General features: G+C 46.3%; 1 protein-coding gene across 2 annotated transcripts in view; it reads left to right on the top strand.

Moving 5' to 3' along the window:
• The window catches only part of LOC134949111 (interleukin-13 receptor subunit alpha-1-like), a 238155-nt gene that overhangs the window by 95424 nt on the left and 124229 nt on the right, over nt 1-18502 (top strand). Inside the window, exon 3 of one of the 2 annotated variants that reach the window (XM_063937501.1) lies at nt 481-616. The exons of the other annotated variant lie outside the window; for it this stretch is intronic. Within the exon in view, the coding sequence (XP_063793571.1) occupies nt 481-616 (136 nt within the window). The remainder of the gene's footprint in view (nt 1-480; nt 617-18502) is intronic. 2 annotated transcript variants of the gene reach the window in all.

Consider the following 18502-nt stretch of genomic DNA (forward strand, 5'->3'; position numbering starts at 1 on the left):
ATATTTTTGCACCTGAGCCCACCACTCGCAAGTTCTGCCTCTACTCCAAAAGAATACTGATTTGTTCATTGGTTTCTGATTATGTTGACCCTACTCTGTGTTTAGAGCAGTGGTTTCCATACGCAGTTCTCAAGGCACCCCAACAGCCCAGGTTTTAAGGATATCCATGCTTAGGCACAGGGGACTTAATTAGTACCTCTGTCAGTTTGATTATACCATCCATGCACAAGCAGGGATATCCCTAAAACCTGGACTGTTTGGGCGCCTTAAGGACCGCATAAAGCAACCACTGGTTTAGGGAATTCATGCTGTAAAAAGCTCCATCAGGTTGACTGATGTGAATTAAACGTTTTCTCTGTACAGTCCTGACAATATGGCTGCACTAAATAAATAACCCAAAGTAGTAGTATTCATGATGATGATGATGATGATGATGATAATGATAATAATAATAATAATATTTACAATACCATAAAACAGGCTTACGGGACGGAACCAAACTGGAATGTGAAATTTGGAGAATTTGATCTAAATGGTGACTTATCACTTGATGTTGAAGCGCTATGCAATAACAGGAGAAGTGAAAAAGTTAATTTTGTTACACAGTTGGTACCAGGTAATAATTTCTTCAATTATATATCTGAAAGATGATCACTTTTTACACTACTGTGTTCTTAGCTTTAACATGTGCTGATCTGGTAGCATACGATACTTTTAGATATCATTATCTGCTAAAATACTGTGGAAATATGTTCTAATAACCAACCGTGATGAGTTATATGGAGTTCTCTCAATGTGATGATAATACTGCTACTTCTCTCTGTAAGAATTTCTTCCGACCTATTCATTAGGGCCCCGTTTAATGCTGTCGGAATGCACGCTGATCGGCGGCTTCAGCGTGCATTGTCGGAAGTGGGGCCAAACCCGACAGGTTTTAGCCCCGTTTCCGACAATCTCAATCTGACTTTAAAAAAAGTGAGGTCCCGCTTGCTGGAGCCGGGTGGATGCCGCAGTGAGCCTTCGCTGATGCAGCCGCTGCTCGCCCCGTCTCCTCCTCTCCGTCTCCCCTCCTCCACTGCTTTTCCGCTGCTGCCCCCACCTCCGCAGACACGGCAGCCGCTGACAGCTCTACCCCCCTCCACACCCTTCTCGGCGCCGCTGACAGCTCCCACCACCGCTGCTGTCAGCGTACCCGGCAGCCGCTGACAGCAGCGGCAGGACAAGACACAGAGAGTGGCCAAATCCGACAGTCGAATTTGGCTGCTCTTTGAATAGGGGTTGTCGGGTCCATTCCGACAACTGCATGTTGGAATGGCCCGACTCTTATTGAATATACCCCTAAGTGTCTGTGTGCTTGCCTTACTGATGTAGCACTTTTGTAGGAGATACTGGGTCAAATGGTACAGGGGATGGGAGTGTTTAAACGATTTCTTCAGCAAGCTCATTAATGATGAGGGAAGTTACTGACTCACAATTGCAACCAAACTTTGAAAACAGATGGGATCGGTATTATAATCCGCCACCTGGGATGCAGAATGTCAGTATACAGACATCGGCATCCCGAGCGGTAGAATGCCATTCTACGGACTTGGTGGCGAGCGTAGGTGCCGATATATCAGCGGCGGTATGGTGCCCCCGTCGGGATCCCGGTGCCGATATTGTGACAGATGGGATCCCGGCATCGGTATTGTGACATCTGGGATCCCGACGAGCGGTATGCTACCCGCACATCAAACAGGCTATCCCTGGGGTGTGGACAATGCAAGCTGGCACAAATGACCACATCAAACATTGTGGATGGAATTGCTTTACCTGTGGAGAAATGAGAGATGATTTTTAATCTACGGTTTAAACGTCATACTTAAAATGAGATGCTTAAGAAGCAGGCTTGAAGATGGCAGGCCAATATTACAAGTCCAAGTATTATAGTCTGGAGGGGAGTCAAAGTACAGTCAATAAAAGGAAAGCAGGACAGGAACATAACAATGAAGACAGAAAAAGGTGTCAACCACAGTGCACACTAGGAGCAGCAAAAGCAACTGTGTACACAATGGCCCTCATTCCGAGTTGATCGGTCGCAAGGCGAATTTAGCAGAGTTGCTCAGGCTAAGCCTACGCCTACTGGGAGTGTATCTTAGCTTCTTAAAATTGCGACCGATGTATTCGCAATATTGCGATTACAAACTACTTAGCAGTTTCAGAGTAGCTTCAGACTTACTCGGCATCTGCGATCAGTTCAGTGCTTGTCGTTCCTGGTTTGACGTCATAAACACACCCAGCGTTCGCCCAGACACTCCCCCGTTTCTCCGGCCACTCCTGCGTTTTTTCCGGAAACGGTAGCGTTTTTATCCACACGCCCCGAAAACGCCGTGTTTCCGCCCAGTAACACCCATTTCCTGTCAATCACACTACGATCGCCGGAGCGAATAAAAAGCCGTGAGTAAAAATACTATCTTCATTGTAAAATTACTTGGCGCAGTCGCAGTGCGATTATTGCGCATGCATACTAAGCGGAATTTCACTGCGATGCGATGAAAATTACCGAGCGAACGACTCGGAATGAGGGCCAATGAGGGATATTCAATTGTTTGAAAAGTCGGTTGGGTGTCTGTTTTTTCATGTCTATTAGATAGGAAAAAAACAGACACCCAACTAACTTTTCAAACAATTGAATACCCCCCCAATATGTCACCCAACATACTGTACAAAAATGACAATTCTCAAAGATAGGGTTACACAGTAAAATGATGCGCTAAGTATAACCAAAATACATATATACAATACATTAGATGAGAAGGTACATGTTAGGGGTATCTAGGTCCAAGAGAGAGTTGAAAATCTCCGGGGATACCCCTAACATGGACTTTCTCATCTAATGTATTGTATATATGTATTTTGGTTATACAGGTTGAGTATCCCATATCCAAATATTCCAAAATACAGAATTTTTTGAGTGAGAGTGAGATAGTAAAACCTTTGTTTTCTGATGGCTCAATGTACATAAACTTTGTTTAATGCACAAATTTATTAAAAATATTGTATTAAATGACCTTCAGGCTGTGTGTATAAGGTGTATATGAAACATAAATGAATTGTGTGAATGTACACACACTTTGTTTAATGCACAAAGTTATTAAAAATATTGGCTAAAATGACCTTCAGGCTGTGTGTATAAGGTGTATATGAAACATAAATGTATTCTGTGCTTAGACTTGGGTCCCATCGCCATGATATCTCATTAAAGTATGCAATTATTCGGGGGCGTGGCCAGGACGGGCATGGAGTAGCACTCATATTGTGCAGCTCTCCAGCCATTTCATCCTGTAATTACATCCTGTACCCTCCTCTGGGTCCAACTTTGCAGCCACCGATCTATGAGTGTCCCCTGCCTCCCCCTGGAGTGAATTTGTGCCTGCTGCCGCTGTTTCTGGAGGTCCGGGAGCTTTGGACGCCGGCGGGCCCTGATCCGTGCCGGGAGCTGCTGCCTCGTACAGGGACCGGAAGTTCAGCTCTGCTCCTGTCTCGCTTGCCGCTCGCTGCGGCCGTCCGGAGCGCCGGGGGATTGAGAGTGCCGTGCTCTCATCTGTCGCCCTGCTGATTCTCTGTGAGGTCCGGGGGGAGCCGCGGGTGGAGTTCCCTGAGCCGTCTCCTCTGCTGCGGGGACGCGCTGCCCGCGAAACCGGAAGTGCGGCTCCGCTGTCCGCCGCCGCCTGCGCCAGCCTGTCGGGACACACTTGCGGGGCCTGTAATTATATGTGAGGCGCCCCTACACCTGTGGGGGAAGTCTGGAGGAGTGTGGGGTCCCCTGAATTTCTGCGGGGTAACTGCCTTGGCGGCCATTTTCTGGACTCCCTCTGCTATACTGGGACTCAGGTGCTGGGGAAGCTGGTGGATACTGGGATGCATATGACCCTCTCCCTCCTTCTATTTTAATCCTCAAGCTTGCTGACGGGGAAGTGCCGGGAATCGATTTTATATGTCCTGCAGCTCTGGTTGGGAGTGATAATCCCTGCGCCCCTGCTGAAGTGGTTGGTCACTTTGCATTACATCCAGAGATTGTGGCCCTGCTGGCTATTTATACATATCTATAGTTTGCCTGACGCCCGTTTGCCGGCTGGGGTGGGCACCCCCCCTCTCTTTGCCTATATTTGCTTTGATACGTCCTGCGGACCGGGGGAACCAACACCGTGCTGTCCAAAATGGTGAAGGGTCGCCAGACCGGCGCGGCGGCGGGAGTGATGGATAAGTTTGTTCGTGACCAGGGCCCCCAGCAGCGGAGAGGGGAGACTACAAGATCCGAGGCATCGCCCCCATCTCCTGCTTATAGCTCCGTCTCCTCTGACCCTCCAGATGCTGCACTGCAGAGAGTACTGGACGCGGTAACTGCCAGTGAACTGCGTCTGGCTGATAAAATCGGGCAGGTGCAGTCCGACCTCTCCATCATTCATCAGGACCTCCAGCGGGTGAGAGAGAGAGTGGGAGAAGCGGAGACCCGTATTTCCAATATTGAAGATTCCGTTGGCCCGTTGGGTCGTCGCACTGATGCTTTGGAATCTCAGATGAATGATGTGCGCAAAAAGCTCACGGACGTGGAGGGGCGTCTGCGGCGCAATAACGTCCGCTTCATTGGCCTGCCTGAGAAAGAAGAAGGCTCCGCTCCCGAAGAGTTTCTCGTAAAATGGCTCCGTGATTCTTTCGGATCTGAGGAATTCTCGCCTTATTTCACTGTTGAATGGGCCCATAGAGTTCCAATGCGCCCACTGCCGCCGGGGGCTCCACCCCGTACCTTTATTGCTAAGTTCCTCCATTACCGTGATCGGGTCACAATTCTGAGGCTGGCTCGTACTAAGGGCCCTCTGAAATGGAATGGATCGCCAATATCGGTATTTCCGGATTTTGCGGTGGATGTACAAAAAGATAGGGCTCAGTTTATACCTGTCAAGAGGAGACTCCGTGAACTTGACCTGCCGTATGCCATGCTATTCCCATCCAGACTGCGGGTAGTGGCGGATGGGGAAACAAAGTTTTTCACGACCCCTCGTGAGGCCATGGTGTGGCTGGACAGACGATTCCCGGCGAGACGTGCCCTTGCGGATTAGTGACTATCCGGCTGATCCTGGAAGCTGATTCTCTCCTGTTCTCCTTTTATGGCAACTCATTTTGTCTGTTTTAGATACATGTGCTAGATATTGCGAGGCGATAGGATGCGGGACTGTTTGATTGCTGTTAATGCTTCCTTTAGCCCCCGCTACATTGTTCTCGCAGTTCAGACAGGATATATGTATATTCTTTAAGTCAGCCATGATATACTTGGTATGCTTTTGTTTATGACTATACCTTGGGTTTTTGTTCTCTTTTCTCCCTGTTCTACTTTCGGTCTCTGTGTGGGAGGTGGGGGGGGATTGCTAAATATTTGACCTGATATGGGTGGTTTTATGATATCCGAGTATGTTGTATTTTGGGTATTAGATGGACCTAGGGGGCGGGTCTTTATAATCCCCCCTCATTTGTTTTTGTTTTCGAGGGGGGAATGGTTGGTGGCTGGGAACTACCTCCTAATTTTTCTGTTTCCTAGTTGTTCTCCATTCCCGAGAGTCATTACATTCTTGGCCCCGATTAAGGAGTGTTTGCACTGGTCGATGGTGCAACAAAGTTTGGTTTATTTTTATTTTTAGGTATGTACACTCAGTTCTGGGATCCAGGTATGCTGCATGTTGGGGGTGGTATACAGAGAGGGGGGTGGGGGAGGATGTTGGGTTATATTTACTTTTTGAGCGGAAATGTATGTTGTGAAAGTACATGGTTTACTACTGTGCAATATAAGCAATGGTGTCTGGTCACTGAATCTGTACGTGGCGGGGCTGGCCGGTTGCGGGGTGATGCATCGATTATATCTTTGTTGTACTATGACGGGGATTAAGGTGTTATCGTGGAATGTGAGAGGGCTCAATGATAAAGTTAAGAGGTCTCTCGTACTCCGACAGATCAAACACTATGCCGCTGATATTGTCTGTCTTATGGAAACACACTTGGTGGGGAGTAAGATTCTCTCACTGAAGAGACCCTGGGTGGGTTGGGCATACCACTCTATGCACACGTCCGCCTCACGCGGGGTTTCGGTCCTTATTAAGCGGACCGTCCCTTTTGTAATGGAATCTATACAAACGGATCCTTGGGGGAGATATGTGTTTTTGAAATGTAGATTATTTTATGTTCCTGTCCTCCTGCTAGCTGTCTATGTGCCCCCTCCATACTCTCCCGATGTTCTTAAGAGGGTTGCTGGGTTCATGGCCTTATCCCCCGGGGTGTCTGTTATTTGCCTAGGGGACTTCAATAATGTGCTAGATGTGGTAATGGATAGGCTCTCCATGTCTCCGTCTGCTGCATGTCCTGGGAGATCTGGTTTTGCAAATGTGGTGTCGGGGTTGGGCCTGGTCGATCCGTGGAGACTGAGACACCCTTCTCTTAAACAATACTCGTGTTTCTCACACTCTCACTCTTCGTTCTCTAGGATTGACCTGGCCCTCCTCTCGAGCGACATGGCTCCCCGCGTCGGTAATATTAGATATGAGACTAGGGGTATATCAGACCACTCCCCTTTGACCTTTAATTTAGACTTTAATTGCGATAGGGGCCAAGCTGTGTGGAAATTTAACCCATTTTGGCTTGTTCACATGGGGGACGGCTCTGATCTGGTGGCCGCATGGCGGGAGTTCTTTGAGCTGAATAGTGCCGACCAGGCTATCTCTAATTTATGGGACACATTTAAGGCCTTTCTACGGGGGAGTTTGATTAAACGGGTGTCTGATTTGAAATCCTTCTATAAGAGAAGGGAGGCTGAGTTGGAGGTCTGGAGTGTCGCTGCAGAGCTACAATACTTGCAAGATTCTTTGATCAGTTCCAGGTCAGCCTGGTTGTCGGCACAGAGGGAATGGAGAGATTATCTAATGGAAAAGACTCAGCATAGACTCCTTTTCTCATCCCATACCTTTTACGCTACTGGGGACAGGCCGGGGACATACCTGGCCTCTTTGGCTCGGGGAGACAGACCTACTAGTGTAGTGGTAGAGATTGTGAGCGCTGAAGGTGTTCACCTGACCCAGACTCCACAGATGACGGCTGAATTTGTATCCTTCTATAGTCGCTTGTATGAATCTAAATTGGATTGTACCTCATCGCAATTGAACGATTATTTGGATGGTGTCTGCTTCCCCACCCTATCCAGGGAGGCTTGTGACCTTTTGGAGGCGCCTATTTCCCCCGATGAAGTTAGGGCAGCGATTGAGGCCTCCCCTAGTGGTAAAGCCCCGGGCTTGGATGGAATACCCTCTGAGGTCTATAAGCATAACTTGGATTTTTTTGTCCCGCGCCTACTTGAGTTATATGGCCAGATTTTTACACAGGAGTCTCTCCCCCCGTCTATGGCGGAGGCAGTGATTGTGGTTCTCCCTAAACCTGACAAGGATCTTAAGAAAGTGGAGTCTTAACGTCCTATATCCCTCCTACCCACTGACATTAACATTTTGGCTAAGGTGTTGGCTGGCAGATTAAATACAGTTATTTCCCACATTATACACCCGGATCAGACGGGTTTTATGCCTAATAAATCGACCTCCATTAATCTCAGACGTCTGTTTACTCACCTACAAATCCCCCGGGCGGACCCTTCTTCCTCCATAATCGTTTCGTTGGATGCCGCTAAGGCTTTTGACTCTGTGGAGTGGGAGTATTTATGGGAAGTTATGCGTAGATTTGGTATTGGCCCGAAATTTATTAAATATGTTCGGCTGATGTACTCCTCTCCCTCGGCAAGGGTGGCGGTTAATGGTTTCGTATCTCACTCCTTTCCCTTATCTAGAGGCACGCGACAGGGTTGTCCCTTGTCCCCTACCCTGTTTGCTATGGCCATCGAACCCCTTGCATGTCTTCTGAGAGCAGATGCGGGTATCTATGGACTTAAAGTGGGTGCTCGGGAGGACAGGGTGGCCCTATATGCTGATGACGTTCTGATGTTTGTGGATCGCTATGCTGAGTCTATGCCTAGGATCTTGGAAATTGTTGTTGGGTTCGGGCGATACTCTGGTCTCCTGATAAACTGGGAGAAATCCTTTATTATCCCACTTAAGTGCGAAGTCCCTACCTCCCCGTTGGTGGTTCTTCCATTGAGGTGGGTGGAATCCTTCAAATATTTGGGTATTTGGGTGTCTAACGACCCTCAAAGATTCTCTTCTCTTAATATTACCCCTCAAATAATGTATCTCCGCGGCCGGGTGCAGATTTGGGGTAAGTTGCCTTTAACGGTCACGGGGAGGGTTAATATGGTTAAAATGGTCTTCCAGCCCAAACTTCTCTATGTTTTGCAACAATCTCCTGTTTATATTCCACAGAAGGTTTTTAAACAAATAGACGGGTTGCTTTCCTCCCTGGTGTGGGCCAGTAAACGAGCACGTTTAAAACTAGATACCATGACCAGATCACGAGAAATGGGGGTTTGGCCCTCCCCAACTTCCGTTTCTACTATTACGCGGCGCAACTGACGCATATCTGGGAGTGGGTTTATGACCTCGATGCCCTGGCTCTGCATTCACTGATGCTGCATCATGACTACCTGGGGGGCTCCCCACTACAGCTACTTCTCTGTGGTAGCGTTAAAATGTCCACATTACCGCTTATTAAGCAATCCCTTCTAATATGGAAAATGGTGCACTCTGTGATGCGGGGCCATGGCGTTGACCCTGACACTCCACTGGATAACATATATGGGTTACCGGAACTGTGTCATCTTCAGGTCCGAGAAGTTTGGGGAAGATGGGGAGTATCATCTTTGGGCCATTTATATAGTGATGGGATTCTTAACTCATTCCAACAACTTCAGCGCACACACAACATTCCCTCAATGTTCTTTTTTCAATTCCTACAGTTGAGACACGCGCTGGCAGCCCAGTTCCCAAATGGCCCTCCAGTCTTGGCTGACTCCCCGGTAAATTAATGTTGCAAACGCTAGACTCGGGACATTTAGTCTCTAGGATATATGGTCGTATCCTGCAAATGCATCACAATGACCCTCTTACGGCTCTTCGGGGTAGATGGGAGTCAGATGTGGGTATGCTATCGGACGATGCATGGAATACTGCTATGGGAGCCCATCGGATCTCCACTTCCTCTGTTAGATACCAGCAAATACAACTATACATTCTACACAGGATGTATATGACCCCGGTGAGGTTAGCGCATATCGGGGGTTCCCACAGCTCGCAATGCCCTAGGTGTGGAGCCGTGGATGCAGATTTCTGGCACTTACTGTGGTTGTGCCCTGGCGTGTCTGTGTTTTGGACGGCTGTTATACGTATCCTGTGTGATACAGGTATTCCCTCCTTCGTATGTACTCCTGCGCTCTGTACACTGCTGATTGTGGACGAGGAAGCTTTAGATCCGCCTAGTTAGAGATGAGCGCCTGAAATTTTTCGGGTTTTGTGTTTTGGTTTTGGGTTCGGTTCCGCGGCCGTGTTTTGGGTTCGAACGCGTTTTGGCAAAACCTCACCGAATTTTTTTTGTCGGATTCGGGTGTGTTTTGGATTCGGGTGTTTTTTTCAAAAAACACTAAAAAACAGCTTAAATCATAGAATTTGGGGGTCATTTTGATCCCAAAGTATTATTAACCTCAAAAACCATAATTTACACTCATTTTCAGTCTATTCTGAATACCTCACACCTCACAATATTATTTTTAGTCCTAAAATTTGCACCGAGGTCGCTGTGTGAGTAAGATAAGCGACCCTAGTGGCCGACACAAACACCGGGCCCATCTAGGAGTGGCACTGCAGTGTCACGCAGGATGTCCCTTCCAAAAAACCCTCCCCAAACAGCACATGACGCAAAGAAAAAAAGAGGCGCAATGAGGTAGCTGTGTGAGTAAGATTAGCGACCCTAGTGGCCGACACAAACACCGGGCCCATCTAGGAGTGGCACTGCAGTGTCACGCAGGATGTCCCTTCCAAAAAACCTGAACCACTAGCCATGAACATAGGCCAGGGCCTCAGCCGTTCCTTGCCACTCCGTGTGGTAAATGGCATATTGGCAAGTTTACGCTTCTCCTCCGACAATTTTATTTTAGGTTTTGGAGTCCTTTTTTTACTGATATTTGGTGTTTTGGATTTGACATGCTCTGTACTATGACATTGGGCATCGGCCTTGGCAGACGACGTTGCTGGCATTTCATCGTCTCGGCCATGACTAGTGGCAGCAGCTTCAGCACGAGGTGGAAGTGGATCTTGATCTTTCCCTAATTTTGGAACCTCAACATTTTTGTTCTCCATATTTTAATAGGCACAACTAAAAGGCACCTCAGGTAAACAATGGAGATGGATGGATTGGATACTAGTATACAATTATGGACGGGCTGCCGAGTGCCGACACAGAGGTAGCCACAGCCGTGAACTACCGCACTGTACTGTGTCTGCTGCTAATATAGACTGGTTGATAAAGAGATAGTATACTCGTAACTAGTATGTATGTATAAAGAAAGAAAAAAAAAACCACGGTTAGGTGGTATATACAATTATGGACGGGCTGCCGAGTGCCGACACAGAGGTAGCCACAGCCGTGAACTACCGCACTGTACTGTGTCTGCTGCTAATATATAGACTGGTTGATAAAGAGATAGTATACTCGTAACTAGTATGTATGTATAAAGAAAGAAAAAAAAACCACGGTTAGGTGGTATATACAATTATGGACGGGCTGCCGAGTGCCGACACAGAGGTAGCCACAGCCGTGAACTACCGCACTGTACTGTGTCTGCTGCTAATATAGACTGGTTGATAAAGAGATAGTATACTCGTAACTAGCATGTATGTATAAAGAAAGAAAAAAAAACCACGGTTAGGTGGTATATACAATTATGGACGGGCTGCCGAGTGCCGACACAGAGGTAGCCACAGCCGTGAACTACCGCACTGTACTGTGTCTGCTGCTAATATATAGACTGGTTGATAAAGAGATAGTATACTCGTAACTAGTATGTATGTATAAAGAAAGAAAAAAAAACCACGGTTAGGTGGTATATACAATTATGGACGGGCTGCCGAGTGCCGACACAGAGGTAGCCACAGCCGTGAACTACCGCACTGTACTGTGTCTGCTGCTAATATAGACTGGTTGATAAAGAGATAGTATACTCGTAACTAGTATGTATGTATAAAGAAAGAAAAAAAAACCACGGTTAGGTGGTATATACAATTATGGACGGGCTGCCGAGTGCCGACACAGAGGTAGCCACAGCCGTGAACTACCGCACTGTACTGTGTCTGCTGCTAATATAGACTGGTTGATAAAGAGATAGTATACTCGTAACTAGTATGTATGTATAAAGAAAGAAAAAAAAACCACGGTTAGGTGGTATATACAATTATGGACGGGCTGCCGAGTGCCGACACAGAGGTAGCCACAGCCGTGAACTACCGCACTGTACTGTGTCTGCTGCTAATATAGACTGGTTGATAAAGAGATAGTATACTCGTAACTAGTATGTATGTATAAAGAAAGAAAAAAAAACCACGGTTAGGTGGTATATACAATTATGGACGGGCTGCCGAGTGCCGACACAGAGGTAGCCACAGCCGTGAACTACCGCACTGTACTGTGTCTGCTGCTAATATATAGACTGGTTGATAAAGAGATAGTATACTCGTAACTAGTATGTATGTATAAAGAAAGAAAAAAAAAACCACGGTTAGGTGGTATATACAATTATGGACGGGCTGCCGAGTGCCGACACAGAGGTAGCCACAGCCGTGAACTACCGCACTGTACTGTGTCTGCTGCTAATATAGACTGGTTGATAAAGAGATAGTATACTCGTAACTAGTATGTATGTATAAAGAAAGAAAAAAAAACCACGGTTAGGTGGTATATACAATTATGGACGGGCTGCCGAGTGCCGACACAGAGGTAGCCACAGCCGTGAACTACCGCACTGTACTGTGTCTGCTGCTAATATAGACTGGTTGATAAAGAGATAGTATACTCGTAACTAGTATGTATGTATAAAGAAAGAAAAAAAAACCACGGTTAGGTGGTATATACAATTATGGACGGGCTGCCGAGTGCCGACACAGAGGTAGCCACAGCCGTGAACTACCGCACTGTACTGTGTCTGCTGCTAATATAGACTGGTTGATAAAGAGATAGTATACTCGTAACTAGTATGTATGTATAAAGAAAGAAAAAAAAACCACGGTTAGGTGGTATATACAATTATGGACGGGCTGCCGAGTGTCGACACAGAGGTAGCCACAGCCGTGAACTACCGCACTGTACTGTGTCTGCTGCTAATATATAGACTGGTTGATAAAGAGATAGTATACTCGTAACTAGTATGTATGTATAAAGAAAGAAAAAAAAACCACGGTTAGGTGGTATATACAATTATGGACGGGCTGCCGAGTGCCGACACAGAGGTAGCCACAGCCGTGAACTACCGCACTGTACTGTGTCTGCTGCTAATATAGACTGGTTGATAAAGAGATAGTATACTACTAATATTATATATACTGGTGGTCAGGTCACTGGTCACTAGTCACACTGGCAGTGGCACTCCTGCAGCAAAAGTGTGCACTGTTTAATTTTAATATAATATTATGTACTCCTGGCTCCTGCTATAACCTATAACTGGCACTGCAGTAGTGCTCCCCAGTCTCCCCCACAATTATAAGCTGTGTGAGCTGAGCAGTCAGACAGATATATAATATATATAGATGATGCAGCACACTGGCCTGAGCCTGAGCAGTGCACACAGATATGGTATGTGACTGACTGAGTCACTGTGTGTATCGCTTTTTTCAGGCAGAGAACGGATATATTAAATAAACTGCACTGTGTGTCTGGTGGTCACTCACTATATAATATATTATGTACTCCTGGCTCCTGCTATAACCTATAACTGGCACTGCAGTAGTGCTCCCCAGTCTCCCCCACAATTATAAGCTGTGTGAGCTGAGCAGTCAGACAGATATATATAATATTATATATAGATAATAGATGATGCAGCACACTGGCCTGAGCCTGAGCAGTGCACACAGATATGGTATGTGACTGAGTCACTGTGTGCTGTGTATCGCTTTTTTCAGGCAGAGAACGGATTATAAATAAAACTGGTGGTCACTGGTCACTATCAGCAAAACTCTGCACTGTACTGAGTACTCCTAATGCTCCCCAAAATTAGTAAATCAAGTGTCTCTCTAATCTATTCTAAACGGAGAGGACGCCAGCCACGTCCTCTCCCTATCAATCTCAATGCACGTGTGAAAATGGCGGCGACGCGCGGCTCCTTATATAGAATCCGAGTCTCGCGATAGAATCCGAGCCTCGCGAGAATCCGACAGCGTCATGATGACGTTCGGGCGCGCTCGGGTTAACCGAGCAAGGCGGGAAGATCCGAGTCGCTCGGACCCGTGAAAAAAAACATGAAGTTCTGGCGGGTTCGGATTCAGAGAAACCGAACCCGCTCATCTCTACGCCTAGTAGGCGATATGTTATTAATTTATGCGCCTTAGCTAGGGTTTGTATTGCCCGGCTATGGCTGGCCAGTGAGGCCCCGGCATCTAGGGCGTGGATATCCCTGGTCAACGAAACAATTGCGCATGAAAAATTTGTGTTTCTGGCTAGGAAGGTGGAGAGGAAATGGTCCACAATATGGGGTAGATGGATGGACTCTAAATATTACAAAGATATGTAAAGACTAGACCTGTATTCTTCCTCGTGTATCAGTCTGGGATGTTGTGGGAGGGGGGCGCCCTCGCGGCCGGTCTTGTCTTGCTATGATATATGTAACATACTATGCCAATTCTGCTATGCTTATGAGTTTAAGGGAAATGTTATGCTTAGGATATGTTGAACTAGGACACCGTTGCTTTGTGATTATATGTTCTACGAGAAATAATATCTATTAGATGCATTATAGGATGTATACATGTACTGCTGTCTCTACACATGTTGTCTGTGGATAATGTATGTGTGTTGTTTGTGTGAAATGTTAAAGCAAAATTTAAAAACTTCAATAAAAAACATTGAATTTAAAAAAAGTATGCAATTATTCCAAAATACAGAAAAATCCGATATCCAAAATACTTCTGGTCCCAAGCATTTTGGATAAGGGATACTCAACCCTAGTTAGCGCATAATTTGACTGTGTAACCCTACCTTTGAGAATTGTCGATTATATATTGTATGTTGGGTGAATATTATGTACACAGTTGTTGTTGTTGTTGTTGTTTTTGCTGCTCCTAGAATGCACTGTGGTTGACACCTTTTTCTGTCTTTGTTAGGTTCCTGTCCTGTTTTTCTATTATTGACTGTGTAACCCTACCTTTCAGGACAGGAACCTGATTAACTGTGGAGTGTTGAACAGTATCACTTTAATCTGGCAAATCACATACAGTATGTAAATTGGCATCTTAAACACTGTTTTCAAACATGCCATTTTATGCATACCCATAAATCTGGACACAAGTATTTGATTGGTCAAGCCAGATGCAGATTGACTTGTATTGCCAGCCTACTGGGAGATTAGTTTACAGGTCTAATTTCTCTTACAACCAGTAGCCAACAGGTCTTATTTCTCTTATAACCAGTAGAGCTGAGTGGGTTCGGTTCTCTGAGAACCGAACCCCCCCGAACTTCACGTCGGGACTTCCCACCAGACTCGGAAACCAGAATCCGTCCTCAGTGTCTGTGTGGGAAAGTGGTGTGGCGACCTGCTCTGTCTTATGTGTGTCATTCCAGTGCTGTGTTGTGCTGCAACAGTCCAGTGGTGGTGTCTTGTGCTGCATCAGTCCAGTCACAGTGGTGGTGTCCTCTGCTGCCATATGTCCAGTGCTGCTGTATAAGTCCAGTCCAGTGGTGCAATGTTGTGCTGCATCCGTCCGGTGGTGTCCCTGTGCTGCCGTATAAGTCCAGTGGTACTGCTGTATAAGTCCAGTGGTACTGCCGTATAAGTCCAGTGGTACTGCCGTATATGTCCAGTGGTACTGCCGTATATGTCCAGTGGTACTGCCGTATATGTCCAGTGGTACTACCATATAAGTCCAGTGATACTGCCGTATATGTCCAGTGGTACTGCCGTATAAGTCTAGTGATACTGCCGTATAAATCCAGTCCAGTGGTACTGCCGTATAAGTCCAGTGATACTGCTGTATATGCCCAGTGGTACTGCCGTATAAGTCCAGTGATACTGCTGTATAAATCCAGTCCAGTGGTACTGCCGTAAAAGTCCAGTGGAACTTCCGCATAAATCCAGTCCAGTGGTACTGCCGTATAAGTCCAGTGATACTGCGGTATATGTCCAGTGGTACTGCCGTATAAGTCAGGTGATACTGCCGTATAAATCCAGTCCAGTGATACTGCCGTATATGTCCATTGGTACTGCCGTATATGTCCATTGGTACTGCTGTATATGTCCAGTGATACTGCCGTATTTTCCTGTGATACTGCCGTATATGTCCAGTGATACTGCCGTATAAATCCAGTCCAGTGGTACTGCCGTATAAATCCAGTCCAGTGGTACTGCCGTATATGTCCAGTGATACTGCCGTATTTTCCAGTGATACTGCCGTATATGTCCAGTGATACTGACGTATAAATCCAGTCCAGTGGTACTGCCGTATAAATCCAGTCCAGTGGTAATGCCGTATAAATCCAGTCCGGTGGTACTTCCATATATGTCCAGTGATACTGCCGTATATATCCAGTGGTACTGCCGTATAAGTCCAGTGATACTGCCGTATAAATCCAGTGATACTGCCGTATAAGTCCAGTGATACTGCCGTATATGTCCAGTGGTACTGCCGTATAAGTCCAGTGATACTGCCATATAAATCCAGTCCAGTGATACTGCCGTATAAATCCAGTCCAGTGGTTCTGTCATATAAATCCAGTCCAGTGGTACTGCCGTATACTGTATGTCCAGTGATACGGTCGTATTTGTCCAGTGTTACTGCCGTATAAGTCCAGTGATACTGCCGAATAAGTCCAGTCCAGTGGTACTGCCGTATATGTCTAGTGATACTGCCGTATATGTCCAGTGATACTGCCGTACAAGTCCAGTGGTACTGCCGTATAAATCCAGTCCAGTGGTGCTGCTCTATAAATCCAGTCCAGTGATACTGCCATATATGTCCAGTGGTACTGCCGTATAAGTCCACTGATACTGCAGTATAAATTCAGTCCAGTGGTACTGCTGTATAAGTCCAGTGATACTGCCGTATATGTCCACTGGTATTGCCGGATGAGTCCAGTGATACTGCCATATAAATCCAGTCGAGTTGTACTTTCCTATAAATCCAGTGATACTGCCGTATAAATCCAGTCCAGTGGTACTGCCGTATAAGTCCAGTGATACTGCCATATATGTCCAGTGGTATTGCCATATATGTCCAGTGGTACTGCCGTATAAGTCCAGTGGTACTGCTGTATAAATCCAGTCCTGTGGTGCTGCCATATAAGTTCAGTGGTGCTGTCCTGTGCTGTATATTATGTATTCCAAATAAAGGGTTTTTTAATATTTAATCCAAATATTTTTTACAGCGTTTGCCCTGTGTGGTGTAGAGGTATGCTCTCATGTGCTGCATTTTGTTATATAACTCCAGAAAAATAATGGAGAACAAAAATTTAGAGGGTAAAAAAGCAAAGATCAAGAACCACTTCCTCCTACTGCTGCTGCTGCTGCCGCTGCTGTTGCTGCTGCTGGGAGTCGATCATCAACCCAGAGGGGAAGTCGGAAGACCACTTTTATTTTATTTATTTATTAGCAGTTTCGTATATAGCACAGCATATTCCGTTGCACTTTACAATTAGAAAAACAGTTATGGAACAAAACTGGGCAAAGACAGACAGACATAGAGGTAGGAAGGCCCTGCTCGCAAGCTTACAATCTATAGGGAAATAGGCATTGATACACAAGGATTGATGCTACCTGTTACATAATGGTCCCCCAGATTGCTAGGTTCTTGGGTTGTATGATATGATCACCCCGCAATGTTGGAAGACAAAATGTGAGGTTATGTGGACTGTACAGAGAGGATGTAACTGGATAGGGAAGCATTGAAGGTTATGTGTGTGGGTCTGGAATTTGGTAGGCTTGTCTGAAGAGATGAGTTTTCAGGGAACGTTTAAAGGTTTGGAGACTAGAGGAGAGTCTTATTGTGTGTGGGAGGGCATTCCACAGAGTGCGTGAAGCTCGGGTAAAGTCCTGTAATTTTGAGTAGGAGCAAGTAATGCATGTGGGTGAGAGACGCAGATCTTGTGCAGAGCGGAGAGGTCTGGTAGGGAGATATTTTGAGATGAGTGAGGAGATGTATGATGGTGCAGTTTGGTTAATAGCCTTGTAAGTAAAAGTATTTTATATTTAACACGGTAGAATACCGGTAACCAATGGACGGACTGACAGAGCGGTTCAGCAGACGAAGAACGTCTGGCGAGGAAGATTAGCCTCGCTGCTGCACTGACCACTTGTACTACTTCAACTAAGCAAATGACTGTCCAGCAGTCCTTTGCAAGAAAGATTAAATATGACAGCAGTCATCATGTTGCAAAGCAGATAACTGAGGCCTTAACAGCTATGTTGCTGTCAGATGTGCGTCCGGTATCCGCCATTAGTGCAGTGGGACTGCAGTGCCACTCCTAGATGGGCCAGGTGTTTGTGCCGCACACTTGTGTCACTTAGCTTAGTCATACAGCTACCTCGGTGCAACGATTAGGCCTAAAAACAATATTGTGAGGTGTGAGGTGTGAGGTGTTCATAATAGATTGGAAATGAGTGAAAATGAATGTTATTGAGGTTAATAATACTGTAGGATCAAAATTACCCCCAAATTCTGTGATTTTAGCTTTTTTTATGTTGTTTTTTTTTTTTTTTAATCATCCAGATCCAAAGCTTGAAAGGGTGATTCAGGCAAAACCTATCCAGATCCAAAACACGAGAGGGATCCAGATCCAAAACCAAAACACGAAAAGTACCCACCACACATCTCTAAAGGCCCGTACACACTGGTCGATATATCGTCCGTTCTCTTGAACGGCCGATATATCGCGGGACCGTCGGCCAGTGTGTACGGACGATACGTCTGTGAACTCCGTCGTTCACAGACGTATCGCATCGGCCGCGCAGCACAGCCGACGGCCAATATATCTACCGATATATTGGCGCGTCGCTGTGTGTGTACTGGGCGGTCGGCCGACCGCCCGTACACATGCTGCAGCGGCCGGCGGTGACTGACAGCTGAACTGGGCGGGCATGTGTAGACGCCCGCGCAGTTCATGACGTCAGTCCCCGACGGATCGGGCAGTGTGTATGCACAGCACACTGCCCGATCCGTCCATAGATATATCTGCCGATCAACTGATCTGCAGATATATCTACTGGTGTGTACCCACCTTAATAACCAGTAGCCAACAGACATAACGTGCAAAGCACTGACTCATGATGCTGGGTTCAACACAAAACACC

This window comes from Pseudophryne corroboree, chromosome 8, assembly GCF_028390025.1.
Source record: "Pseudophryne corroboree isolate aPseCor3 chromosome 8, aPseCor3.hap2, whole genome shotgun sequence".
Lineage (NCBI taxonomy): Eukaryota > Metazoa > Chordata > Amphibia > Anura > Myobatrachidae > Pseudophryne > Pseudophryne corroboree.